The sequence below is a fragment of the Oryzias latipes genome, chromosome 5 (genome assembly GCF_002234675.1).
Source record: "Oryzias latipes chromosome 5, ASM223467v1".
NCBI classification, from domain to species: domain Eukaryota; kingdom Metazoa; phylum Chordata; class Actinopteri; order Beloniformes; family Adrianichthyidae; genus Oryzias; species Oryzias latipes.
Window position 1 is genome coordinate 8,538,812 of NC_019863.2, and position 26,736 is coordinate 8,565,547.

The 26,736-nt window shown below is 40.1% G+C and overlaps 3 protein-coding genes across 3 annotated transcripts; 1 reads left to right on the forward strand and 2 right to left on the reverse strand.

The window, feature by feature from the left end:
- The first annotated feature begins 1,296 nt into the window (after nt 1–1,296).
- Nucleotides 1,297–3,938, forward strand: ppcs (phosphopantothenoylcysteine synthetase). The gene is made up of 4 exons (XM_004068632.3): nt 1,297–1,429; nt 2,185–2,721; nt 2,803–2,906; nt 3,512–3,938. Exons 2-4 carry the CDS (start codon nt 2,187–2,189, stop codon nt 3,836–3,838), a joined length of 966 nt encoding a protein of 321 aa, XP_004068680.1. The 5' UTR covers nt 1,297–1,429; nt 2,185–2,186; the 3' UTR covers nt 3,839–3,938.
- A 72-nt stretch (nt 3,939–4,010) lies between these two features.
- On the reverse strand, nt 4,011–12,435 carry utp3 (UTP3, small subunit processome component). Its single transcript, XM_023954862.1, has 16 exons — nt 12,279–12,435; nt 12,001–12,088; nt 11,476–11,532; nt 10,593–10,649; nt 10,420–10,519; nt 10,262–10,330; nt 10,046–10,167; nt 9,646–9,798; nt 9,481–9,552; nt 7,777–7,817; nt 7,604–7,700; nt 6,507–6,638; nt 6,011–6,147; nt 5,865–5,931; nt 4,323–4,430; nt 4,011–4,219 (listed from the first exon to the last, which is right to left on the reverse strand). The coding sequence occupies exons 1-16, from the start codon at nt 12,293–12,295 to the stop codon at nt 4,130–4,132; spliced, it is 1,407 nt and encodes a 468-aa protein (XP_023810630.1). The 5' UTR covers nt 12,296–12,435; the 3' UTR covers nt 4,011–4,129.
- A 2,530-nt stretch (nt 12,436–14,965) lies between these two features.
- On the reverse strand, nt 14,966–25,553 carry LOC101171904 (protein FAM83G). Its single transcript, XM_004068633.4, has 8 exons — nt 23,950–25,553; nt 22,040–22,186; nt 19,930–20,054; nt 19,430–19,855; nt 19,096–19,146; nt 18,828–19,008; nt 18,577–18,747; nt 14,966–16,419 (listed from the first exon to the last, which is right to left on the reverse strand). The coding sequence occupies exons 1-8, from the start codon at nt 24,454–24,456 to the stop codon at nt 16,276–16,278; spliced, it is 1,752 nt and encodes a 583-aa protein (XP_004068681.2). The 5' UTR covers nt 24,457–25,553; the 3' UTR covers nt 14,966–16,275.
- Nucleotides 25,554–26,736: the final 1,183 nt, after the last annotated feature.

Here is a 26,736-nt window from a genome sequence, read left to right on the forward strand (position 1 = left end):
CACTCTTCAGGCGACGAACGACGCAGCCGCACCACAATCCCGGAGCGAAGTTAGTAAGTGCCGGCAGCAGAGGGTGCTACCTGTGTTTACATTAAAACTATGCCCTTCATCTCTTCGGATCGCCTATATCCATTTGGGTTTCAGGTTTGGATCCACAGGAAAATAATGAAATGAAAGGTAAGGCTGTTTTTGGTTGGAAGACGAACAGCCTGGAACGCAACAGAGACTGCAACTCTTCGACTCTGCCATTCTTCATATCTGCTGCTACGCTAACAGGAAGTTGTTTTACACGTCATTGACGTATTTCCGGTCGAAAAATGCGGAAGTGTGAAAAAGGTCTATTCCAGTGAATTCCAGTGAGAGGACGAACCTGTGGAACAAGTCCAGAATTATATAAGTTCAAAATGATGATGAAATAACAACAACAACAACAATAATAATAATAATAAAACAACGACTTTAACTCAGCTGGATGGTTTCAAAAATGAACCTGCTTTTAGATAATAACGGGTTAAAATAATAGACAAATAAAAATACTTTGATAAATTTACCCCAAGCAGGGACTGATCAGAAAACGGAGTGGGAGAGAGGGTTGCTTACATGAAGATAATTTATAGTTAAAAAATAACTGAGCATATTTTTGATTTCGTGTTGACTATTGTATTTTAGTAGTAAACATTTTAAATTATATTTCATGTGATTAAAAGTGTTTTTCCCCAGCTTTGTAGCGCCCCCTGGAGGCCACAGCGTCCTTTTGCACTTTCTCATGAAAGTAATCCATGGAGCAGCCGGCTCTGTTTGTCTATCCCGAGTTAATCCGGTGAAATTTATGATGGGTTTCAAAACTTTGATATGCCCTCCCTCCCCCTCTTTTTTTAAAAAAGAAAAAGAAAGTAACTGGGCATTGATAAGATGATAAGAAATACGTGTAAAAAATATTTTTAAAATGGTTCTAAACACAGAAATAACTAAGATTTTGGAGAAGAAAAGAAAATATTTCAAAGTGTAAAATGTATTTTATAATATTATCCCCCTATCTAATTAAGGCTGAACAATGTGGGTATATTTATTTATTTAGAATATTTTTATTATTATTATAAGTATTATTATTATTACTATTATTATTATTATGTCTGCTTATTTACCAGTTTATGACATTCTTAGAGCCACCTACTCTCTAATCACTGCTAAGATTTCTTTTACTTTTAAATTTTTTTACATTTTTCTTGTATTTGAATTGTTAATGGTGATGCTGGTTCAGAGCTAATTTAAAGCTAATGCAGTTCCTGTAGTACCACATACCACCACAGACGGCGCTGTCGCGTTGTGTCGTTTCAATAGAGACCGCAGAGTTCGGGCGCTCTTTACTTTCAGGAAGTTGCTGTCAGAGGGACTGCGTTATTAGGGAAAGCGCTCTGCAGCTTTGTCTGTAAGTATGATGACGGACCATATTTCAGTCTCTTTGTCTGGAATGGTATTACGGTGCCTCGTTTCTTGTCAAATACCAGACAATGTAACGTTTTTGCCTTTTGTTCACAGAGAAATAAATATTGCTACCTTCCTCAATCTAACCCGCCTCTCCTGCCAACTCAACCTTTAGCATAAAGAAATTTCGCATTTTCTGCAAAATATTAAGCTCGACAAAACTGCTCATTTGTATTTTTGCGACGTTTGAAGATAAACCAATTCCTGGTTAGCAGCTTCTGTTAGAAACATTTGCTGTTCTGGTGGATTTCAGCAGATAAACACTCATTTATGAGTATGGGATTTTCAAAATAAAAGGAACATCAACATTAAACCATATGTGAATTGTTCCACAAGCTTTTGATTTTTGTTTAGTTATTATTATTGATCTGTCTACTTATGTAGACTTGAAGCATGTAAATCTTTGGGGAACCATAAAGCCTGGTCAAAGCTAAATTCCAATCCTTTTAAGATTTTCTTAGAACTGGAAAAAGCTTTTCAAGCGCAGAAATGATCCTAATATCTAATCCATAATATTTATTATAAGGACACTAATTTTTGTTTTACAAAGATGAGAAAATAATAAAATTTTCCATAACATTTTAACCTTTTCCCCTACATAGTAGTTAATAAAATAAGTTTAGAGCTACCACATGCTGCATTACGTCTGTAAACACATGTACCTCGTACTCTTTTCTTGATCGTGTCCTCTCTCCTCAGAAATGGCTGAACCCAGAGGATCTTCCATAGATGGGAAGCTGGCGGAAGAATTTGCTGCTCCCTCCCATGTTGATGAGGTGAAGGAGAAGATGTCTGCCTTCGCCAGGCGTCACGCAGACGCAGGTCGGCGGGTGGTTCTCATCACATCAGGAGGCACCAAGGTTCCCCTCGAGTCGCGTACGGTGCGATTCCTGGATAACTTCAGCAGCGGCAGACGAGGAGCCTCATCGGCAGAGTACTTCATAGACTCCGGCTACGCTGTCATTTTCCTGCACAGGCATCGCTCTCTCTACCCCTACACACGAATGTTTCTACCCGTCAACCTGTTAGAGGCTCTGCAGTTCAGAGGTGGAGAAGGAGCCTCTGGAAACACCGGTGAAGTGGTGGTTAACCAGCAGCTGCTCCCAAACGTCGGCAAAGTACTGAAGAGGTATAATGAAGTGAAAGAAGGAGGACTCCTGCTGCCCATCGAGTTCAACACTCTGTCAGAGTACCTGCATTTGCTCAAAGCTGCAGCACAGGAGCTCAGCTCAATAGGTGCAGAACAGCAGCTGCCGGCTGAGCGTAGGTTGGTGTTTGATCCACAACGTCATCTGAAACTTTTCCCCTTCGTTTTAGGATCTTTGGCCATGTTCTACTTGGCTGCTGCTGTGTCTGATTTCTACATCCCTGCATCAGAGATGCCTGAGCACAAAATCCAGTCTTCCAACGGTCCTCTTCAGGTAAGTGAAATATGACGACTACCCAGAATGCCACAGTGAGGAATTGGGATTCTGAAGCCACAACAAAAAGTATCTTCATCACTGACTAAATATGAGAACTGGACAGAGCGAGTGCGACGTCACCCAGAGAAAATGGTTAACTTTAGGCTCCCACCAAATAAACTCTATTCAGTTGCCTTTTTTTTTTTTACTGTCAGTAAGCAGTGATTGGTCCAAAATCTGTCAAATGTTTTGAACATGCAACATGGAGGCCAACCGGCAGCGCCTACATTTATTGAGTCATTTGACCGGCCAGAAAAAATATCACGAAAAAAAAATTAGGATTAGCAAAAACTAAAAAAGGCACCAGAGCAAGAATGGTTAGTCTGAGCAATAGAATGACTGAATAATGGCTGTAGAAGTCAATAGGATTTTGGCTTCTTGGAACCAGCAGGTACTTCCTGTTTGGAACGCGATGGAGGAAGGGTCACTCGGTCCAGTCCTGCTAAAATAAACAAATAACCTAACGCACCAACACCTCATGACCCAATTCTCCTGCTGCTTGTCGGCAGATAAATGCTCTCATCTTTTTAAGTTAAAAACCAAATGTTTTCTGTCTCTTGCAGCTCAGCATGAAAATGGTCCCAAAGATTCTGTCCCCTCTGGTCAAGGACTGGGCCCCTAAAGCGTTTGTCATCTCCTTCAAGCTAGAGACTGATGCATCCATCCTGCTTGACAAGGCTCGACGGGCTCTGGACGCTTACAGGCACCAAGCAGTTGTGGCCAACATACTGGACTCCAGACGGGGTCACGTGGTGGTCGTGACCCCCGACACTCAGACCGAGCTGACCCTCAATGAAGAGGACGCCAAGAATGAGGTGGAAATCGAGGAGAAGATCGTCAGCAACCTGATATTTGCTCATACAAAGTTCATAAACCAACCAATCGGCTGACGGACGGGTTTAGTCTGTGCTGCTGATCGATCCTGCTTCAGTTTGTCCTTTATTTCTCTGATTCCAGAAGCTTTGCAATTAAACAAAATGCCTTCGTTTATCTGCTTTTCATTTATGTCTAGATTGTTTGAGAAATGATGTCATCTTTGCAAATAGACATCGTTTAAAATAATGGATTTGAAAACCTTTTATTCAAACTGGAAAAAGGTCAACAATTTACAAATGTGAAAATCAAAAGTCCTTTTTAATGTCATGGTAAGGAACGGTGGCAGACGAGCACGCAGCTCCTGGTTACTTGAGCTTGGTGCTCTTCTTGACACCGGCACGAATACCTGACATCTCGCCGCTGTAGCGCTGCTCCTCTCGTCGGACATCTCGGACCTGGCAAACACGAACAGCATCATGTCTCATTACACCAGGGACTTCTAAATACTTCTATAGAGTTTATGATGCATAAACACGGGTTTATTAATGGAGCCCGAACCTGGCCCTTTCTGCGGATCTTGGCCCGTCTGAACTTCTCTCTGTGCTTGACTCTGGGATTTCGGTCAATCTTCTTCCTCTTCGGCGTCAGCCCTTTGTTCTTTGCCATCTGAAAGTTTCAGTCCACATTCATGCTTTCAGTTACATGGAAACAGTTGAAGGATACACACTGAGATCTCTGTTAGATTTAAGTCTACGACCCTTGAGAAAACTTTGTAAATGTGCCGCATTCAATTTATGCCCAGCTAAGAACTACTTTGATGCACTGTGACTCTTGTTTTTGTTACACTCAAAAGGAAAGAGATTTGAAAAAAAGAATATTTAAGTCCTTAAATAAAAAGATACAGCCAGAGATTTTTCAATGACTGTTTAACAACTGAGAAACCGTAAAAAAATCTGTCACTTCTGCGAATCGAATCCTTGTACAACCACAGCAGATTTATAAGCTATCTGCGTTTACATTCTTTTATACCATGGTCCGGGTGAATGCTTGATTCTGATTGGCTGTTGGGTGTGGATTAAAAAATGATGATGCACACCTAAAAAAGAAGATCCGGTCACATAGCTTATATGTTCTATATCACTGCGCTGGCTTCTTTAAAACAAAACAAGCGGTAAGAGGTGAACTTTCCCTCTGAACTGATGCTTTATTTAACTTATCGTGACGATCAGCATATACATCGCTGATCGCTACTAAAAACTGTTTGAATGTTTATTTTCTTTTGTAAGTGGCGTGGTATAAGCGGGATGACGGCCGACTTTGAAGGCCATTATCCCACTAGTACCATAGTCACATACAAAATATATAAATATTCGACCAGTTTTTAGTACTTTATTCGTATTATTTTTTCGGTTTGGAACGCTTTTTTCACAAAAAGCGGACTATTTGTTACGTGGTGTGTGCGACTTTGCCGGCGCAGACCTCGAGGAAAGCGATATCTATGCTGATCGTTGTGAAAAATAAAGCATCAGTTCAGAGAGAAAGTTCACCTCTTACCGCTTGTTTATGTTCAGTTGATGAAGCTAAAGTTTGTTTTAAAGAAGCCGGTGCAGTGATACAAAACATTTAAGCTACGTGACCAGAACTTCTTTTTTAGGCGTGCGATTTTCACTGTGGTGTATCACGTTTTAATACACACACAGCAGCCAATCAGAATCGAGTATTCACCCGGACCATGGTATAATTTCTGACAATGCACACCATCATCCCGTACTTAACCACCGTAGCTCTTTAACCACTGAGGAAATTAACGTTATTCCAGTGGATTGTGAAGTGGGGGGGGAAGCGGCTTTGCGCTGATTTTCTCCATGTCAGAATCAGCCGCATCACAGTGAGCCCATAAACGGTCCAAGATTTACAGTCTGATTTATTGCTGGTGTCCTCTCTGGTGTTAAATGTACTGTTTTTGCTCCTACGAATACCTATTTTGTACCAATAAAAGTAATCTACGAGGCCTTCCAAACCCAATCTTTTGTTAGGAATCCTGAATGGATATTGATATATCCCCAAAGGGATGAAGACTTTGTAGTTGCTCCTCAGTACCTGGTAAGTGATTCCTCTCTTGTTGTCTGGATCCAGCTGCTCCTCATCGCTGTACTTCTCCTCAAACCTGCATTAAATATCCCATTTATTAGACGTCCGTTCATTCTGATAACAAGCCACACACCAAAGACTCCAGTCGTTCTTACTCTTCAGCTTCCGGACGACTGTTTTTTCTCTTCAATTTCGTACGTTTCTCCATTTCTCTATAGAAATTCAAAGCAGCCTCTTCATCCAGGTCGGAGTCGGAGTCGTCTTCAGCCTCAGGCACCGTTTCATCAGAGTCCTGCATCATCAGAAGATCATCAGCTGTCAAACACCAGCAACAGCCTCCACACATGTGAGGTTTCTCTGGGTCTGTCCGTGTATCCATCTTTCCATGATCAGTGAAAAAAACGGAATCTCAAGAAAGTAAAAAGACCCTCGTTTCAAGAAAAAAATGTCTTATTTTCCGTCTTTCAAGAAAAATAATCTTATCAAGAAAGTTTTTGAATGGAAAAATAATCTTGGTATTCGTTCTTTTTTTTCTATTGCCATATTTTATTGCTTATTTAAAGAAAATCTGCCAATAGGATAAGAATTTCTGACTTATTTCTTAGGGGTTCTGGCTTTTGCCGTGAACAGGTTATCTGTAGGGCTCCTTACCTTTTTTTCTTTATCAGGGACTTTGGTTTTCTTGTCTTCTGCTGGTCTGTTGGTGGTTTCCTGATCGCCAGACAGCAGTTTACGAAACTCAGGTGAGAGCCGCGCATCCACTGGGCGTAGATCATTGATGAGCTGCAGGCGTGGAGAGGCCAGAGAGAAGGAAAAGCTGTAGATGCTCATCATTGTAAGGTCTGATTATTTTCTGATTATTTATTATTGGATTACTATCCTTCTCTTAATACATCAATGTTAAAATAGCTTATTAATTCAATTCAATTCAATTTTATTTGTAGAGCCAAAAATCACAACAACAGTCGCCTCGATGGGCTTTGAAGTAAAACATGAACTCAAAAGGATCATGAATACAAAGAGTTCAATAGAAAAATACTAAAATGAACTAACAAACTGACTAAGCTATACTGGCATCCCTGCCCTTAGACCCCCCTTCGCGGTAAGGAAAAACTCCTAAAAAAACGGATTCGGGGAAAAAAACGAAGAAACCTCAGGGGTGCCCACATGAAGGTGGGATCCTCCCCCAGGACGGACAGGCGATTTACCAGAACTCGTAGAGAAGAATTAACTTATCAAACTCTACAACTACATATTTAAAGTTCAGCAGACAAGCTTCATCCAGCCGTGGTTGGGGGGACAGTCAGGGGCGCGAGTCGAGCCAGAGACAGGAACCACAGCCAGGTGTAGGAGCAGGAGCATTAAGCATTAAGCAATTTAAAAAACTAACTATGAGGGACAGTCACTGTAGCTGAAAAAAAAAGGTTTTCTGCTTCTAGACATGACGGTCTTTTTGCTCTGCTGTGGCTGCTATGGTGAATCACAGCATTACGACTTTACTGTGGATGTGCAGCACAAACAATTGTGTTAAAACAGTGAAATGTGCGGCTGTAAAAACCACTGACTGTAACGGATGATGGGCTTTCATGTCATAGATACAGTGTCATTGGGATCTCACCTACATTTATAAGTCCATCATTAGCTCCTTTCTTTATTCCTGTAACTACTTGCTTCTCAAACTCAGACTGAACTTGACATGACAAGTATGAATGATCAACGTTTGCCGCGTCAGCGCAGCGAGGGCTTACATTTCTGTAGGTGAGCAGACGTTCGATCACGGGGTGGTTGTGTGCAGGGATCCGCTTTGCCTTAAGCACCAGGTAGAAGCTGATGTTTGTGCAGTAACTGCATGGGAGACAGCAGGGATTCATTCACAGACTGAACGGCACCATTCTGTCATTTCAGTCAGATCACAACCTACTTGAGATAAAGCTGCTGTTTAGTCACAAGGTAGTCAGCACCCTACGGAAAACAAGATAAGAGGGTTTAGTTTCACACATTATCCAGATATATGGACGTATGGATCACAGCGACAGTCTCCTATAGGATGAATTACTAATAACAGTCGGAGAGTTTGTGTATTTAAGCTACAGGATACAATTTCTTACACATAGTCAGAGCAATGAATATCTGGTCTTGAAATTACATGGTTTAAATGTAGCCTTATTTATATTGACCCCAAAGATGACTGTTTTAAAACATTTACGTTCAAAGATATCAAATCAAATATGTTCAAATCAGCTGCATGAACCCATAAACTGTCAAACTCTGTTTCTCACTGACACAAATAAAACTTCCCACTCAGGAAAGCTGGGATCAGATTACAAATGCTCGGCTAGTTAGTTGGCATGTAGCCTTCGAATGTAAAGCGACTGCTAAAGAGTATGTTAATAAAAGACAAGTCCTGAATATTATCATTCCTATTCGACCCTAAACTACTATATCAGCTGGCTGTCTGTCTACAAGGCAGCCAGCTGCACGAATGCCCGCATGACAAGCAAAAGAGCTCTGCGGCGGAGCTAGGAGCAATGTGAATCGTATGGCAAAGCAGCAAACCTAGGTATCTTAAATCTTATGATATTTTTCTTACATTCATTGAGACAATAATAAATTGATCATTCTTGTTTTTCTATTTCCTTTCTTGAACGAATGTGGGTCACAGAAACACGGAAGTTACTGCTGAAAGCGGCTTTTGCGGCCTGACAGAGAGCATATCCGTGTTTATGAATGACTTATGACGTGAATAATTATTGCGTTTGCACAAATTAATTATTGCGTTCGCACAAATTAATGATTTCGAGGGAACAAAATAGTATCTCGAGGGAACGGAATATTATTTCGTGCGAACAATATAATTTGTGGGAACGAGATATATTTTAGTTTTTTAATGTCAGGACACGGGCTCCGTACGATAGATTTCAGGATATTATACCGGAGCACATTTACTTTTTTTTATTAAAAGTATGACTTGGAAAAAACTCTACCTGAATATTAATACGCCTTTCACTGTAATAAAATGTTAAAATTCATTTTATTTAATAATAATACTAGTAAGCACTGCAACTGGATCTCATATACAAGTTGCTTTTACTCAAGCAAATTCATAGTGCTTTTATTTTGGTAACTTCAAATATATTTGTTCTTAAAGGGAACAGTCAACATTGTCTGATTTCCACAACAAAATATTTCTAAGTGTAAGAAAAAAACTAGAATGAAAGTTCTCTGACCAAAAAGGTTCTAAAAGTTTGATTGAGGAAATAAAGCGACAGTATTTTATCTCGATACAAATGTCGCCAAATAAAATATCGCTAAATTAATTTTTTCCCCACACCCCTAGTGAACAGATGGATGCTGAATAGTAGGGGCAGGCTTACTCTGCACCAGCGGTCTCACCCACAACTCAGGTAAATTTCTAATGAACCACTGCTGCTCTGCAGAAACTATGTCCCAGAAAGACCACACCATTTCTTTATTTTGGCCAAAAACAGCATAATCATAAAATAAAATATCATTGGGAATGCTTTGAAAAAAGGTCAGATATGACTGGAGTGGGACTTTAAGCCTTGCAGGAGCTTGACTAATTCCTAAATAAGGGTGGATGTACAGTTTTTTCAGGCGTCCTCACCTTTCCTGCAGGGATTTTTCCTTTCTTGACCATCTGCACAAGAGGCTGCAGCTCACTTTTCAGCTCACTAAGCTGAACACACAGAAAACCAGGAAACACAGTTTAACACACCTATAGAGGATCTGCAGGAAACAGGGATTTGCTGCGGCGCTCAGCAGAGTTTACCTTCGCCTTAAAGTCTTGAATGAGTTCAAGTAACTCGGGCGATTCTTTCTTCAGCAGTTTCATTTTTTCTTTGTGGGACATCTGCTTCAGGTCTTTCTCAATCCTCTCCTGCTTTTCAACCGCCTCGGCTTTGTCCTCTTCCTCAGCAAACGCCTGTGTGTATGTAAGTAACAAAAAACACAGAAGACAAGTCATTAGGAATGGATGGATGGAAAAATGTTGTGAATAAGCTAAATACAAAACTCCGTGGGAAATATTAAAGCCTGAAAAGAGTGAAAAATAAAATTCTGATTGCTAAGAAGAAGAATATTTAAAATAATGACATTATTTTTTTAAAAATATTGCATTACGTTGTATCAAAATGTAACTTTCTATACCTAAGATGTGAGTTTAAAAGTACCTGAAAGAGGTTAAGGTCATAATCCTCCTCGCTCAGATTTGCTGCTAAACGTTTCTGGATGTTTATGGCCTCCTCCTCTTCCTCCTGCTCTTCCGCCTCCAACTCTTCATTAGTTTTTCCCTCTGCAATGATATTCAAGTGTTGCTCAAACCACAGTTTCTGATGCAAGTGTTGGGAGAAATAAAAACTAAAAAACGATGAGATGGTAAGTCTTACTGCTGACGACGTAATCCGAGTCGTAGAACATTTTCTTTTTGGTGCCCCACGCCAGTTCATTAGGAAGATCTGCACATGACAAAGTTAAGTGAGTTGAATAGGTGTGGCTAACAGTTAAATATATATATATATATATATAAATAAATAAAAAAACATGCCTTCATCCTTTTTCCCATCTAGATCACTCTCCATATCCGTCTCTTCTTCTTCCTCCTCCTCCTCTTCAGACTCTGAATCATCCAGGGGCATGACTTCCTCCTTCAGGATTCAAATGTCGGAATTCAGCCTGGAACTCCGTAATCTAAAGTGAAATCCAAACGAAGGCTCATACCTCATCATCCAGGTCGTCTTCGTCGCTCTCCATCTGGACGCCTCGGGCCAGAAGGTTCTGCAGCAAAATGTGGGAACAGGTTACATGACTGAGGCTCCGGGGCCACATGTGGCTCTTTTGACCCTCCACTGTGGCCCTCAGGTGAAAGAAAAATGAAAACGTAAGTAGTTAAGTGAATAACAGTAAACTAAGTAAAACTTTATTTAACCCAGTTGAATAAAGTTCAAGGACTGGTGCAACTAAAACATTTGGACAGGTTTCTGTCTGCCATGTACCACAGAAAATCAACTGACGGTCAGTAAGCACATCCATTCTTAAGGCACACCGGATTATAATGTTTTTTTTTCTCTATATTTGAACAACTTCAAGTATTTTACGTGTGCCATATGGGTCAAAAAAGTACATTCAGGGTAATTTAAATAGCTCTGATTTAATTTTTGCTTAGTTACATTTACACATTTCTAGCTGAGATTCATCACAAACAGTAAAATAAAGAGTTTTTATGGTATTTTTCCACTGCTGACATTACACTACTACATTTGCTGCATTCAGACGATCTTATGGGACACTGGGTTTCTTTCTTTTTTTCAAAGGAAGTCCTGTAAACCTCTGGCTAAAGTTATAAACTACTTCATATTTAAAAAAAAAAGCATTTATACATATATATATATATTTATTTATTTCCTTCTTCTTTATATTAAAAAAAAATTATTTTAATTTTAATCATCACAGTAACAATAGCATGAATACGAGTCTGTCTTCTTTTTCCCAAAGGGTGCTATAAGACTCTGTGGGCTGCTCTCAGGGGGAAAATCAACCCGTATGGCTTTGCTCTTTAAGTGTTAGAGTTAGAAATACAATCACCAAACTGAGGAGAACTTACGGCGATCTTCTCATCGTGGAATTCATCGATCTTGTCTTTTGTGAACTGGGACGACGTCTGTAAGACAAATCACACAACAGTTGTGTTTCTTTGTCCCCCCAGATGATGATTTAAATACACAGATGCTCCCATGACGGTAAAATTAGTCGTACTTAATATAAATACACGTAAAGTCCCTTATGAAAAATATGACAACTGGCTTTCATGCAACAAAGATATGCCTCTCGTCTTTCCCACTCTCACAACTAACTTTGAGGTTTTATTCACAGTTTTAGATGTAAAAAAAACATAATAAAGCGGATTAATTGGTCTTCTAAAAATAGGGTAAATATTGTACTCAAATAAAGGATATCATCATACATGATGTATGTATGTGTGATGAATATGTAATTCAGAAATCAGACAATGATCAGATGTTTTTGGAGTAAACAAAATCAGGCTGAGTGATGGGAGATACGTCATCAGATGCCCAGTGATAAACAAGCACATGCAAGATGATCTTAATGTAAAGAAATGCTGCTTTACCTTATCAGGCGCTGGCATATCACTGTATGCTCTGGGGTCATCTTCATCATACTGTTCGCTCTTCCTGGGCTTCCGCACTTTGATGTTACTACAAAATAAAATGCATTCATGTCTTTCTGTTGGATTTGCGTCCACTTTTAAAACGACATGTTTTGCTGAACCTATTTCAACTGATGCTTTTCTGACTCACAGATACTTTTGATGGTTGGGAAAACGAAGGAACAGACAGGGAAACACGCGAGCTACTAGCAAAGCCTACACCACGTAAACCAACTCACCGTTTTGCTCGCACCATGATGGTAAAGAAAACGACGAAAAAGATAAATACGAAAAGTTAGAGAAAAAAATATTCAGTTTCTTCCACTGAAAAACCACTGACCAACGCTGATCATGGTAACCATGTGTTTCAGAGACCAGTTCTGTAGGTCGAGTAAACTTGTTAGCGCCATCTAATGGACGGGAGGGTAATAGAATAGAATAGAATAGAATAGAATAGAATAGAATAGAATAGAATAGAATAGAATAGAATAGAATAGAATAGAATAGAATAGAATAGAATAAAATAGAGTTCAATTCAATTTTATTTGTATAGCCCAAATTCACAACAACAGTCGTCTCAATGGGCTTCGAATCGGTAATTAAAAAAGTTGAACATAAAATCAAAAGGTTCATGAATACATATTGAACTAACAAACTAAACTGGACATCCCTGCCCTTAGACCCCCCTTCGCGGTGAGGAAAACTCCTAAAAAAACGGATTCCAGGAAAAAACAAAGAAACTTCAGGGGTGTCCACATGAAGGAGGGATCCTCCCCCAGGACGGACAGGCGATTTACCAGAACTCTTGGAGAAGAATTAACTTATCTAACTCTACAACTGGGAGACAGTGAAGTGATCTCTTCTGCTAGTTCCTGCTAACAATGTAGCTGCTGCGTTCTGAACAAGCTGGAGACTTCTTAAGGAACTCTTAGGACAGGCTGCTAACAGAGTTACAGTAATCCAGCCTCGACGTAACAAATGCATGGATGAGTTTTTCAGCATCACTCTTAGAAAGTATATTTCTGATCTTAGCAATATTCCGCAGGTGAAAAAAAGGCAGTTCTACACGCCTGAGATATGTGAGCCTTAAATGATAAGTCCTGGTCAAATAAAACCCCAAGGTTTCTAACTGTGGAATAGGGGGCTAAACTTATGCCATCCAGGGAGACTATCTATCCAGGGAGACTATCTGAGCAGACGTCAGAGTTTCATCGTGGCTGGATACGAAATGAAGCGAGAGTCGTGGCGTGGCAGGAGTAATGCGTGGCAGCTCTTGGAGAGGATTGTTTCACACTCGTGGAAATGGACCATTAGGAGCAACAAACTGGTGATGAATACTGGGGCTGGATCTCCTTATGTGGGCTAGTAGTAGATGAGGTGAGTGTCCAAAACTGATTCCAATGATGAGGGCAGAGCAGAGCTGAGAGGGGAGGGGGAGGAGGGACTGCCAGAGGCACCATGACAAAGGCCCTGGAACCACCAACCTCTTTATCTTTTGTAAAAATCCCTTTTACAATAGAAATCACACTGTCCAATGCCGTCATTGTGTGAACACAAATGAGTATGCTTGAGTGAAGAAACAATACATCGTTCCCAATAGGCATTGCCTGATTTTGTGCTTTGTTCAGTGAGAATAATTTTTTAGGGAAAATGGTCAGCTGCTTAATCAAAATGGGATTCTGGAAGTTAAAAACTTAGAAAGTTCACTTCTTTCTCCCCTTTAACTTTCAGTAGATTTCATGAGGTTAATTTTGACGTCAGCATCATCTTTTGCAGTTTTAAGGCTTCTTTTAATGCTTTACTGTTTTTTAACTGCAGCCTAATTCTTTTGCCCTTTCATGTTCAGAAACATGGTGCATGAAGTAAAGGTTCTATTGTGTTTATTTCACGGTGTTCCAGAGGTGCAAACTCAGTTGACTGTTCTCCTTGAACCAGAAATGTCACACATCCAATTCTGTTGCAAGTTTCAAAAAGTTTCAAAAATGCAGATTGACTTCACAGACATATCACAGCAGGTGCATTTTGGAATGAAGCATCAGTGACAAATGCGTGATTGATTGTTAATTACTTAAGAACATCTACAAGATTGTGATCTGGCAATGCTGCATTACACAGAAACTTGTAAATGACATAACCTTCTCTAATGTCAGTAAAGCGGAATCACAATTCTTATCCACACAGCAGGTCATGGTTGACCTGCAGCAGGAAGAACTTGGAACTTCCAAACTTGAAACTCCACATTTTCCACAGAATGCTGACTCACTATAGTTCTTCTGAAAGCCACTGAGAGCACAGATGGTTAAAATGTTTGTTTTGCATTTAAGAGACATTTAGCTGATGCAGCTTTTAGCGCTGAAGCTCAAAGACAATAGCTTTAAAACAAAGTTTTACTATTTTTTGTTCTGTTTTTATATTTCTTGTAATTCTTTACTATAATATTAACTCTGACTCTGTCCAGGGTGTACACCGCATTTGCCCTACAGTCGCCGGGACAGGCTCCAGCAACCCCGGGACCCCGTGAGGGCCATAGTTGGTTAAGAAAATGGATGGAAGGTATAATTACAAAGTTAGATGCTGATAAATAACAGGCAATGTTACTTTTACGGCGTCACATTACAGACTCACAACTCAGGAAGTGTGATAAAACGTTGTATCTGTGGGTCAGTTTTTCTGATCTGGAGCTTAAATTTAAAAAAAGCAAAACAACCTGTATCTACTCTGAGATTACAGAGCCATCTTTGCACAACAAAAAAACTTAAAGATTTAAAAGTATTTAATCAAACAGGGCCTAAAACAGTTATGATTTATAGGACGATTCACTTCAGAAATTATGAAAAAAGTCTTAATTGGATTGTTGGTTTGTAATATTGTTTTGCTCATAAATAGAGCTCACATTTTCTCTTTAAAAACCAGGCAAACAAGCAGAAAGCAGCACAGCAATATTTGTTTTTATTTCTTTTCCATATATAAACGTTTCACATATAAATATAGAATAAAGTGTCACACAGTCAGTTTGATAGGAAAATGAATGCAGAGAGGCCAGTGTCTGTGTTTGGAGACTGGGACGGCGCCTTTCTTCTTACGCTCACTTTGTTCTTCAGTGAAAGAGTTCGTCTTAAACCAATGACATGCAAAAAATCTTAAAACTTTTGTTCAAATTAATAAGTGCTAAACAAGACTTTTACTTGTTTTTCTGATGTTTTCTTTTTCAACACATCTCGCTTTCTTCCAAAGTGCATCTATAATGTGTGAGATGGGTGAGAAAGTTGATAACAATTAAAATACATTGTTTTTAAGCTTTTAAGATGAGAGATGTCACATTTTTATCTTAAAATCATATATCCAGACACACGCAGGACAGGACTGGCCAGTTGAGTCGATTTGGATCTCAAGTCGGTCCCAAAATCAACCAAAAAAAGTCAGAGATCTTGACCTTGAATACTAGGTCACAGCCCCATCAAGGTAAATGACTAGGATTTACCACATCTTCACACCTGGGTAGCATCATCACGTCAGAAGGTGGAAGTAATAAGGACATACAGAACAGGATTAACAAAGCAAGGGTTACATTCATCAGCATGAACAACATTTGGACATCATCACAGCAAAACTGAAAAAACAAAAAAACAAGTAACAAAACTGAGACTCTGCAACAGCGGCGTTCTGTCAGTGTCACTGTATGGAGCAGAGTGCTGGAGAATGCCACTGCAAGACTTGACTAAACTCTCTAACTTCCACACAGGAATATTGAGAAGGATATTAAGAATTATGCTGGCCCCAAAAGATTTCCAATGAAGATCTATTCTCCTGCAGCAATCAAGAAAACAATCATACAATTATCTTCAAAAGACGCTGGACATGGATTGGACATGTACTCAGGAGTGAAGAAAACACGATCATAAAGACAGTGGACACCAGATGGAAAAAGATTTAAAAAGAGGACGGCCGAAGATCACCTGGCGCCGAACAGGAGAAGCCGAGCTGAAAGGATTTGGACACACCTGGGGAACCATCTACCTTGGCCCGCGACCATCAGAAATGGAAAGATTTTGTTGCTGCCTTAAGCGTCTCAAGGCGTAAAAGGCAGTAAGAAGAAGTGACATTTCTCTGCACACCATGCATTAGATTTTTTATCTTTTTAAAGTTTTGGTTTTATTTTGAAGTTTCAGTTTAAGCGTCCATCTGTGCTGTGAATGAGTCCTTTTGTCCTTCATTTTCAAATAAATTCGATAAACTTTACTCATCTCCATGCGGCATGTAAAAGTTTGTCCTGTCATCCGATGCTCTTCTCAAGTACGACACCTTTGACCTCATGGCTCTGGTCTCTGGGTTTCTTGTCTTAAAAAGTATTGATGCCGGTGTCATTTGATCCATAAGAAACTGTCACACAAGCAAAAAACAAACGGCAAAAGGTTTACATGGCATCCACAGTTCCTACTAAAAGTCTCAGTTTTGTTTGTTTTGAACATTCTTTGAATTTCTGTGTTAAGCAGAATTTGGATGTTGTCACTTATCTAAAACTTAGGTAAAAACATTATTAAATGTTTTTATGACATTGTTTTACTGCTTATAGTAATTTTGTTCAAAAACTGTGAAAATTGTTTTTTACTGTCAACAGTGGACACAAATCTTTCACCACAAGTTTTCTTTCTGTTCTGTCTCCTCCTCATCTGTACGGTGCTCCTAAAGTGCAAATCACACCAAACATATCAATGGAGGCAAAAAAATATCAAAGATCTCAACAACACTTAAAAAACAAAACAGTAAATAGAAAAAATTTACAGTTTAGAATTCCACAAACCCAAAACACATCCCAAAAAATGTTAAACGTAATAAAAATAAAATGTTTTGGAAAACAAAATCAATTTCTAGAATTAAAAATGAAACGTAAAAAAAAAACTAAAAAAATAACAAAATACGGAACCGGAAAAAGTTGGTACTCTGGGACATTGCTGATTGGATGAGCACTTCCAGTATCGCTTCGTGTCAAGTTTAAATGATGGACAAATGTCATCATCCAGTCAGTGATGTCCTATAGATATTACCTTTTTTGTTTCATTTTTTAACATTTAATATTGATTAAGCACTTACATTGTTTTTTTATCAGACACTGGGTTTGTTTTGTGTAAAACCTACCGACATGTTTCGGCGGAATGCCTTCCACCTTCGTCAGGGTCGTCATCAGATGGTGGCGTGTGACGTCTTTAAAAACAGCTGATTTGTGACTGAGGCGGAGTCACCTGTCAAACTTTGACAAGTGACTCCGCCCCTTGATGTCCGTCTTTCTCTGGAGGATGTTGCTCCAGGTGTGAGAGAGCAGGAAAGCCCCCTCATCCCGGTTCATGGAAGTGTGGGCTCGTTTTCTGATCTCCACCGCCTCCATGATCCATCTGCGGTGTCTGTTGTCTTCGGTGCGGAGGACTTTGGCCTTTTCCCAGTCCATGATATGGTTTTCTTGTTTGCAGTGATCCGTTATGGCTGATTTCATGTTTTCTTGAACTGCCTGTTGTCGTCTGGCTCTTGTTAGTATTTTGTTTGTTTCCTTTTCGCATTCTTTTTGATGTTCTGTTTTTCTTGTGATGAAGGAGCGTCCTGTTTCTCCGATGTATGTTTTATTGCAGGTGTGACATGGGATTTCATAAATGACATTGCATTTTTTATTTTGTTCAATCTTATCTTTTGGGTGAACCAGTAGTTGCCTGAGTTTTTTATACGGTTTCAGTGGGGTGCTGATGTGATGCTTTTTCATGGCTCTTTGGATGCGTTCTGTGATTCCTCTGATGTATGGCAATGTAACCATTCCTTTGTTTTCTGTTTTTTTTCCTCAGTTTTTCCTTCTCTACTTCCTTGCATTTCCTCTGCTCCACCTGTGTTTGTCCCTTTTTTATGGCCCATTGAGGATATTGACACCTGGTTAGTGCATTTTTTATGTGTTTCTTCTCCTCCGTTTTGTCCTCCCCGTCCGTTACCAGCTCTGCACGCTCAAACAAGGTTCTTACGACAGATATTTTGTGAGTGGTAGGATGTTCTGAGGTCCATAATAAATATTGGTCTGTGTGAGTTGGTTTCCTGTGTATTTTTATTTTTATGTCTTTGTTTTCACGCCACCATCTGATGACGACCCTGACGAAGGTGGAAGGCATTCCGCCGAAACATGTCGGTAGGTTTTACACAAAACAAACCCAGTGTCTGATAAAAAAGCAATTTAAGTGCTTAATAGAACTTATAGACACAATGAACTTCATTGAATCATTTAATATTGATTTTCGGAAATTAATTTTGTTTTCCGGAACGTTTATTTTTTGGGAATTATGTTTTGGTTACTGGATTTTTTTATTTCTAAAATGACAAGTCTTTTCTATTATTACTTGCTTTGCTTTTTTTTAAAAATGTTGTTGTGATATTTAAAAAAAAAATCACGTCAAGTGATTTTTTTGTTGTTCTTCGCACTTCAGGGCCACTGTACATTTGGGATAAAGAGTAGGACTTAAAGGAAGAGAGCGTTAAGATTTCTCAGTTAAACACAACAGCACTCACGCCTCCTTGAATCCCTGGCACCAGACCTCCAGTCCTCGTAGAAGTCATGTCTGACGACAGGGGGTCAGATTTCCTTCTTAACATTCTCTCAGTTCCCGTCATGATTGTCTTCAGAATGTCATTCGTATACCTGTGACATTCATATTTTGGTTCATCTAAGACTAAAGACCTCTGAATGGAAGGAAAAAATCCGTATCAGTTTCTCTGATTCTGTATATTCATTTTTTTGACCACAGTGATGAGTCACTTACTCTGGAAGATGTTTCGGTGGTATTTCTCTTTTCTAAAAATGTATACCTTCTTATGATCGGCCGTCTCTCCTTGTATGTTTCTGAAACTTCATCATCTGGTTCTGTAGATCCGTTGTGTAAATAATTGTGTTTCTCTTTGTTGGCTTGTCTGCAAAGAGCTTTTTCTATTTTGTGATCTAGTCTGCAGCACAAAGACATTCATATGTTTCAAATTCTATTATTAGAATTGTTAGATTCTGGGATACTCCTTTTTTTTCTTTTCTCTTACCTTTCTAACCTCTTTGCATCTACTGTCTGGGTGAAACTTGGTTCAATATTGCTATGAAAAGACAAAAATCACAATCTGTAAAGTTATACTGAAAAAAAAAAATCAACAAGCATAAAGACACTGCTGGCTGTGACGAGACTCAGAAATTGCACCAAAGACAGTCTTACTGTTGTCAGACTGTCTGCTAGATGTTTTTTGGTACTTTGTTAAAATTAAGCAGGTTAAAGTAGGTGTTTTTCCTCAATTAAAGGAACTTTTTGGGGGATTTCAGATCATTTAAATGCTTCAAAACTTATTCTGAATCGCTTTGCATAGCAACTTTTATTTGTCATACCTTATCTCGTCCTTAAAATGGTGTCCATGGTATGTAATTTTTTCAATATAGGACTTGTCTTTGTTGTCTTTGTGCTGTGATGTTTGCTTTGACAAACTTTCCTCATGGATATCAAGACTTTCTTGGCTGCTGTTGTTTTCGTGATAAAAGCCCATGTCTTTCCAGTCCAGGAGGATTTCTTTAGCTGGGGATGGAATGGTGGGAATCTCTTGCTCCACAGACAGACGTTTTTGAAACCGAGGATGGGTGGAGTTTTTAAGCTTGTCGGGTACTCGAAGAAGCACGTTTCCTGGGAGCATCAAGGAGTCAGGAGCCGGGAATGAATCAGCATAGAGAGTCCTAAACTCTGTGTCAAACCAGTCAACAGTTGATCCTGTCAGGACAGTGATCAGCTGTCGATGAAGGTGGGCGTCTGTCCAGGTGAGGCTGTGAAGGGAACATCGGCATGTCAGTCAAAAGCCATGCGGACCCAAAGGAGCTGCAGAGGGATGTCTGCTTACCTGTAGCTGCCAAGAATCACTGTCTTCAAATCCACCAATAGGAATTTCTCTTTTAGCTCTCCGACTATCTTTCTTCCAGTTCTTGAATAAAAGGTTTTTCCTCCAAGAACACGAACCCTCATGTTCTGTCAGACAAAACAAGGCAAAAAAAATCTCAACTTGCATTCAACTCAAACTTTTTTTTGAGTTCTGCATAAGGATATAAACTTGGTCCATTCGAAGAATTGGTAAATCTTTTGACCGTATTTTAGTTGTTTTTTTTATACTAAAAGGCCCATAAAGTTATCACCTAGAAGACATGACAAATCTGCATTCTGTATACAACAATTATCACCTTTTGCACAGAAATGAGTACTTTGTGGGCACAAATAAGCATTTTATGTGTTCAGATTAGCATGTTCTCACCACAAATAAGCATTTTATGTGTACAAATTAGTATTTTGTCAACAGAAATGAGAATTTTCTGTGCGCAAATTAGCCCTTTGTGGGAACAAATTAGCCTTTTTTGTGCCACCATTAGGTTTTTTGGACAGAAATTAGTACTTTGTGGGCCCAAATTAGGATTTTGTTGAAATGATTTAGCATTTTGTTTGAAATAATTCGCATTATGGGCAAAAAATAGCGTTTTGTTTGCACAATTTAGCATTTTGTAAAATTATGTGCGCATTTGTGCTACAAAAGAACATTTTGTTTAAACAAATAATCATTTTGGGCACAAAATAGTATTTAGTGGACACAAATTAGCATTCTGTTTTAACTAATTAGCATTTAGTGTTATGTTGGCACAATTTAGTATTTTATGTGCACAAATTGGGGTTTCAGGTCAGAAATGAGACCATAAATGAGAATTTTGGCACAATAGATCCCACAAAATGCTAAATTGTTGGCACAACTGAGCATTTGTTGCAACGAGCAATGCTCATCACAAATTAGCTTTTTGTTGACACAAATTAGCATTGTGGCCATATTTTAGCATTTTGTGTGCACACATTTGTTTTTTTGGCAGACATATAATATTAGGATTTGAAGATACTACTAATTTGTGTATATGCAATACTACTCTGTGGCCACAAATCATTACTTTGGAGAAACTTTCGATTTATTTATTTTTTGAATGTCATGTCCAGGGTTCTGTGCTTCGATGTCCCTTTTGTTTTGTTTTGGTAGAAGTTATTGTTTTTGTTTCTTCCTGTTTCAACAAAGTCTTTTTTTTTTTTCATTTAATAAAAAAAGTATTTTACTCTGATGCCATTAGTTCCTTAAAGTGTTTCTTGGGCATAACAGGTTTGATTCCTAAAAGTCAGTTAACTTCCTGGTTGTAAGTCTCAAAGACTGAAAGAAAGAAAAAGAAAAAATAAAGAACTTTGGTATTTTAAAGTTATTAAACTATCAGAAGCATGTTTATTAATTTTTGTATCTAAAAGCTCTAAACATAGCTAGGTAATGGAGCTTTGTCATAGTCTAAGGATTTTTGTGTGTGTGTGAATCTCTCTCAAGAATAATGACTTAGTATAAGCAACAAGGAAAATTCAACTAAAAGCTGAATGCTGAGCTGATACTGACATTGGCTGATAGAAAAATCCAAAAGAGTGCAGAAAAGCCTTAAACATGCATTAATTGCATTAAATTGTGCAGTAAATGCATTTTACCCAAAACCCTTCTGCACCTGCCAGTGAGGCGCCAGCTGTTTGATGATACAAAAATATGAAATTGATAAATAAAATAAACAATTTGTTAGTTTTTCTTACGCAAAAACAGTTAAGCATAGCCTTAAAGAAAAATGATGCAATAGTGGTGAACCGTGGCATGCGTTCATTAATTGTTTCACCTGAAAACATCCTGCTTCTGCTTTTTCTTCGTTGTCATCACTTGTGCAACAAGCAGCTGAATCTGAATGCTGGGAAACCAGTTTAGCTTAGTGAGGCAAAATTGACTCTTTACATTCTTGGCATGTAAAAGTTCAAAGATACCTTTTCAGCTGAAGAGATAACAATCTTGGAGAACATATGCAATGTGTTGAGGTGTTAATAACGCTGACGTACACCTGAATAAAAATGTTTGTCTTGTCTGACCAAAACTTGTAAAGGTGTGTGTTTGCCTGGTGGCTTACTGGATGTCGCAGTCTGCAGAGGGTGAAATTCTCCTGGGCAGACCTTTTGTTGAGAATAATGTAGACAGGGACTCCACCGGAGGCAGCCATGTGTAAATCATTGATAACAGTATTGTCTGTCAGACTGTCTGTCACTATGGCGATTACCTGCAAAGCAAAGTTTGTGAAAGATTCAATTCTATTAAAAAAAATGCTGTCAAATGCTGCCCGACAGACAGATGCTCACAGGTCACCCACAAGCGCACAAGACCCCCACCATAGGAACGGAGCGGGAGGTCACGCCCCCACAGGCCCCCGGCCGAGGGCCAAAGGGAACAAAGAGCATGCAGGGCAGGGGCCCCAAGCTGTGAAGGGACCTGCCCTTCCCCCCAGGTTTCCCAGGCCCAGACCCAACGCCCGACCACCCGAGACATAGACCGCCGCCCAGACGAGAGGCACGCCACCACCAAGTGGTCCTGAGTCCCCCACCCCCAGAAGTGAGCCAGAGCCACCCATGACCAGCCCACACAGCACCCCGCACAGCCCGCCTGTCAGCCCCACCAAGACTGACAGAGGTGCGTTTAAAATGGGTGGTTACGTTCATCAGTGGTCCCTATAAGTGTAAACCAGTTAAAATCTGGGAGAGACCTTTTTTAAATGTAATTTATTTAACCCTTATTTCCCTTTGAATCATTTTTTATTCATTTTAATTTATGTTGATTAAGTATTAGTTCATCTGCTACACATACAATTTCTTTTCATCCTTCCACTGCTCTAGTGTGATGTTAGTGTAAAGAGGAATAACAGCCCGTCTGAACCCCTTCCTCCAGCCCCTCTCTGAGCTGGCTGAGTGTGCAGCACAGCAGGGGCGCCATGGAACTCACCAGCCCTCATCTCCAGCCACCCAAATCCACGTGGCCGGGGAGGAACCCAGCCAGGGACGCCCCCCCCCCCCAGAATGTAGGACCCCAACCACCGACCACCAATCACCCCCCGCCCGGGAGGCCAATGACCCTGCCTGGGTCACAGGTAGGCCCCCCTAGGTGCTACAACCCCACCCCCAGAGCCCGAAGCAAAGGTGCAGCAAGCGCAATCCTCTGTATATTTTAAGTATTAAAAAAACTTTGCGTTTTACAAACACAAAAAGTATAGAATATTGATTGGACAAAATACAAAAACTCCATAACTGAAAATTATTTTTCACGAAACAAGAAAAATGTGTTTCAAATGTTCCAGTCAGTGGTGATTGGAGGCTTTTGTCCTGGGACCTTTCTGCCATTAAAAGGGCAGGATTTTCTTCCAGATTCACCTAAAATGTTTCTGCCATTTAATGTTGTTGTTCACCTTTCAGCATATCGCTTTAAGTGTCGCCATACCAAGTCAGCTTTCACCAGTTTTGGCAGAGATTTCTTGGGGTTGAGGTTACGCCAGATGCCCTACCTCCCACAACCCTGTATTTTATCCAGGCTAGGGACGGGCACGGGAGGAATTGGAGGGGAGGAGGTCCAGAATTGGGCCCACTTGTGGTTACATAGTTATAGGCAGCTGCCCGTTCTCACCATTCGCACACAGGAGGTTTTGTATTTTGGCCATATGATGCCGTTTCTTTTTCAATTGACGTTGAAAACAGAATTTCAATTTTGGACTTGCTACTTGTATGAAACATTCAATACTTTACAAACTTGCATTACAAATATCTAGAGGAAGCTGAAACCAAACATGGGCATAACCATTTCTGTTTAAATGATTTATCAATTGCAGAAAAAAAACTTAAATACATTAAACAAATTCTAATATTATTTGCATTATTATTATCTTATTTTGTAAAGACTATAACATACAAAAACAGAGGTAATAAAATCTGCTCCCTCTGGGATGTTTTGGTGTACCGTTTACCTAAAAATGAAATCAAACATTTTAGCATTTCTTACTTTTTTAGCTTCTTGCAAATGTGTTCTTATGATCTCCCTGACAGGCGGCTGTCCCTCAACAGGTGGGCTGCTGTAAACCATTAGGCTGTTCTTCCCGCATGGCTGGTCCTCCGGCCATCCCAGGTCCAGATTTGGGGCTGGAAAGTCAAAAGGCTCAGGAAAGTAAGTGGAGCAGTAGTCCTCCGTCAGTGTGTTCCTTTCCACTCCATTTTCCGCTTCTGGCTCAACCCTGTTCTGAACCCAGTTGGTCATCTGGCTGACCTCTTTAGGAGATAAAAAGCAGCCAAAACACTCTGGTCCAACGCTGCAGTAGAAGGCCTCAGGTCCTGCACTCAGGAGTTCCTCCACTGCTTCACGCTCCCGTTCACAGTGAAGGAACTCAGTGGAGGACTCGTCCACCGGCAGGAAAACAACGTTTTCGTCTAAGCTCAGTTCTTGTGAGTTCGACATATCTGCAGGTTTTGTTTGTTGTCTTTCAGAGTCTTGTCCAAAGAACTTCCAGGTCATCTGAGTCAGCAGCGGTTAAATCGTGGTGGTTCTTCGTCCAAACTCTAAAAAGGAACCCCCATGCTGTCAACAGCTGTCCAAAACACTGCTCAATGTCTGGAAGATCCTCTTGATGGGTTCACTCAAGCTCTTTGAGATCAAAACCGTGAACATATGTCCAGGTTAGCTGAAGTTTTGCCCCCCAAACTGAAAAACGCGGCGGAACTTTGAGGCACTGGGTCTGTCTGTCTTTGTTGTGTTTTTGAACCTGTGTCTCAGGTCTAAACGTCCCTCCTGAGCTCTCAGTAGCTACTTTGCACTTGTCTCCTCCCCTTCCCGAGTGTCACTACACTCCTCTTGCTTTCCACTCCTTGTTGCTGACATTCCACTCATTTAGTTGAGCTGACACACTGTTTTACTCCGTCATCACTCCATTTTGTTTTCTTAGACTTTCCAGACTCCATACTGATGAATGCATTGCCTTGTGTTCTCTTGTTTTAGTCCATTCTCCACCTGTGTGTGCGAGACCTGAATGATCTCCACATCTGTGCATTAGCCATTTACCTTATAGTTTGCTTTTTGGACTGGTTCAGCCTGACCATTGTGTTTACAAGCAACATTCAGACTTCCTGGACAAACACAAAAAATAAAAATCTGTTTCTTTTTCAGTTCTGCAGAAATTAATCTTCCATGTAACTTTGATGGCAATCTGCCAAGAGGCATCTTTCTGAGTAACTGCCATTGACAGGGCAGATTGCCGTTAATTGTGAATTCTGTGATGGACTGGCAACCTGCCCTCAGCTACTGCAGAATTCCAGCAAAACCCTGTCGGCCTAAGTAGCTGGAAGTGGGTGTCGAAAGTAGATTAATAGATAAAAGTGCTCCCATTCTGCAGAAAGATCAACTGAAAAAGAGGGAGCAGCTTCTTCATCAGCGCTTTGTGACGTCAGGAGATTACTCTGGCTCTTTATTTCACATGAAGTGCTTAACTCAGCATTGAAGAGGATGTGAGACGAGTTCAGCCCTTTTCTAAACACTGTAACTACTCAATGAAGCTGAGCAATAAGGTGTGTTCTGAAAGAAAAACAGGATCAAGTCATTTGAGTACTGCACAATAATCACAGTACACCAGCATTGGTTTCATTTGTTCATATTTAATTGTTTCTATTACTCATGATACACAATACTGGGATAGAAGTCCCAGCGGACTGTTGTCTTTTGTCTACTTGTGCTTGATGTTAGCAGATGGTTCAAATCATTTCAAGTAGTAACTTACTTTGAATGGTCATTTTTCTTTTTATTTATTTATTTAAAAGGGACAGGACAAAAAACGTAGTTACAATTTCTGATGTAACCAATGTCCACAGGCCGTCGAGCTCCTATAAGTACTTGGGTGTGCACCTTGACCACAAACTGGACTGGGCAGAGCAGGCTCAGGCTCAGGCTCTGAATAAGAAAAGACAGAGTTGGCTGTTCTTCCTGAGAAAGCTATGTCCTTTGATGTGTCTACCGACATGTTGCTCCTCTTTTATCAGTCGGTTGTGGCGAGTGCTGTCTTCTATGCTTCCGTGAGGTTGTATGCTGGGATGGCAGTATGACCACAAGGGATTGCAATGGGTTGGACAAACTGATAAAGAGGTGTGCATATGTCATCGGGAGGAGGGTGGACTCTGTGGGAACTGTGTTGCAGAAGAGGATGAGGGCCTTGACTCAAAGCATCCTGGACAATCCTAGACATCCCTTGCATGACACAATGTCTGCACAGAGGAGCACACGGAGTAATAGGCTCCTTTAACTACACTGCAGGACAGAATGCTTTAGGAAATCATTTGTCCCTTCAGCTACCAGGCTGTTTAATAAATGAACCTGCATGATATGAACTGCTATCTTATTTTATGGTAAATGGTAAATGGCGTATACTTATATAGCGCTTTCTACCTTCTTTCGAAGGCCCAAAGCGCTTTACAGTCACAGTCCAATTCACCCATGCACACACACAGTCACACACACATTCACACACTGATGGCGGCTCCGCTGCCGAACACTGGCGCCAACCTCCCACCAGAGGCAAGTTGGGGTTCAGTGTCTTGCCCAAGGACACTTCGACACATGGGCGTGCAAGGCGGGAATCGAACCTGCAATTTTACGATCATGGGTCGACCGCCCGCTGCACCACGGCCGCCAGTTTCTATCTATCTATCCATCTATCTATCTATCTATCTATCTATCTATCTATCTATCTATCTATCTATCTATCTATCTATCTATCTATCTATCTATCTATCTATCTATCTATCTATC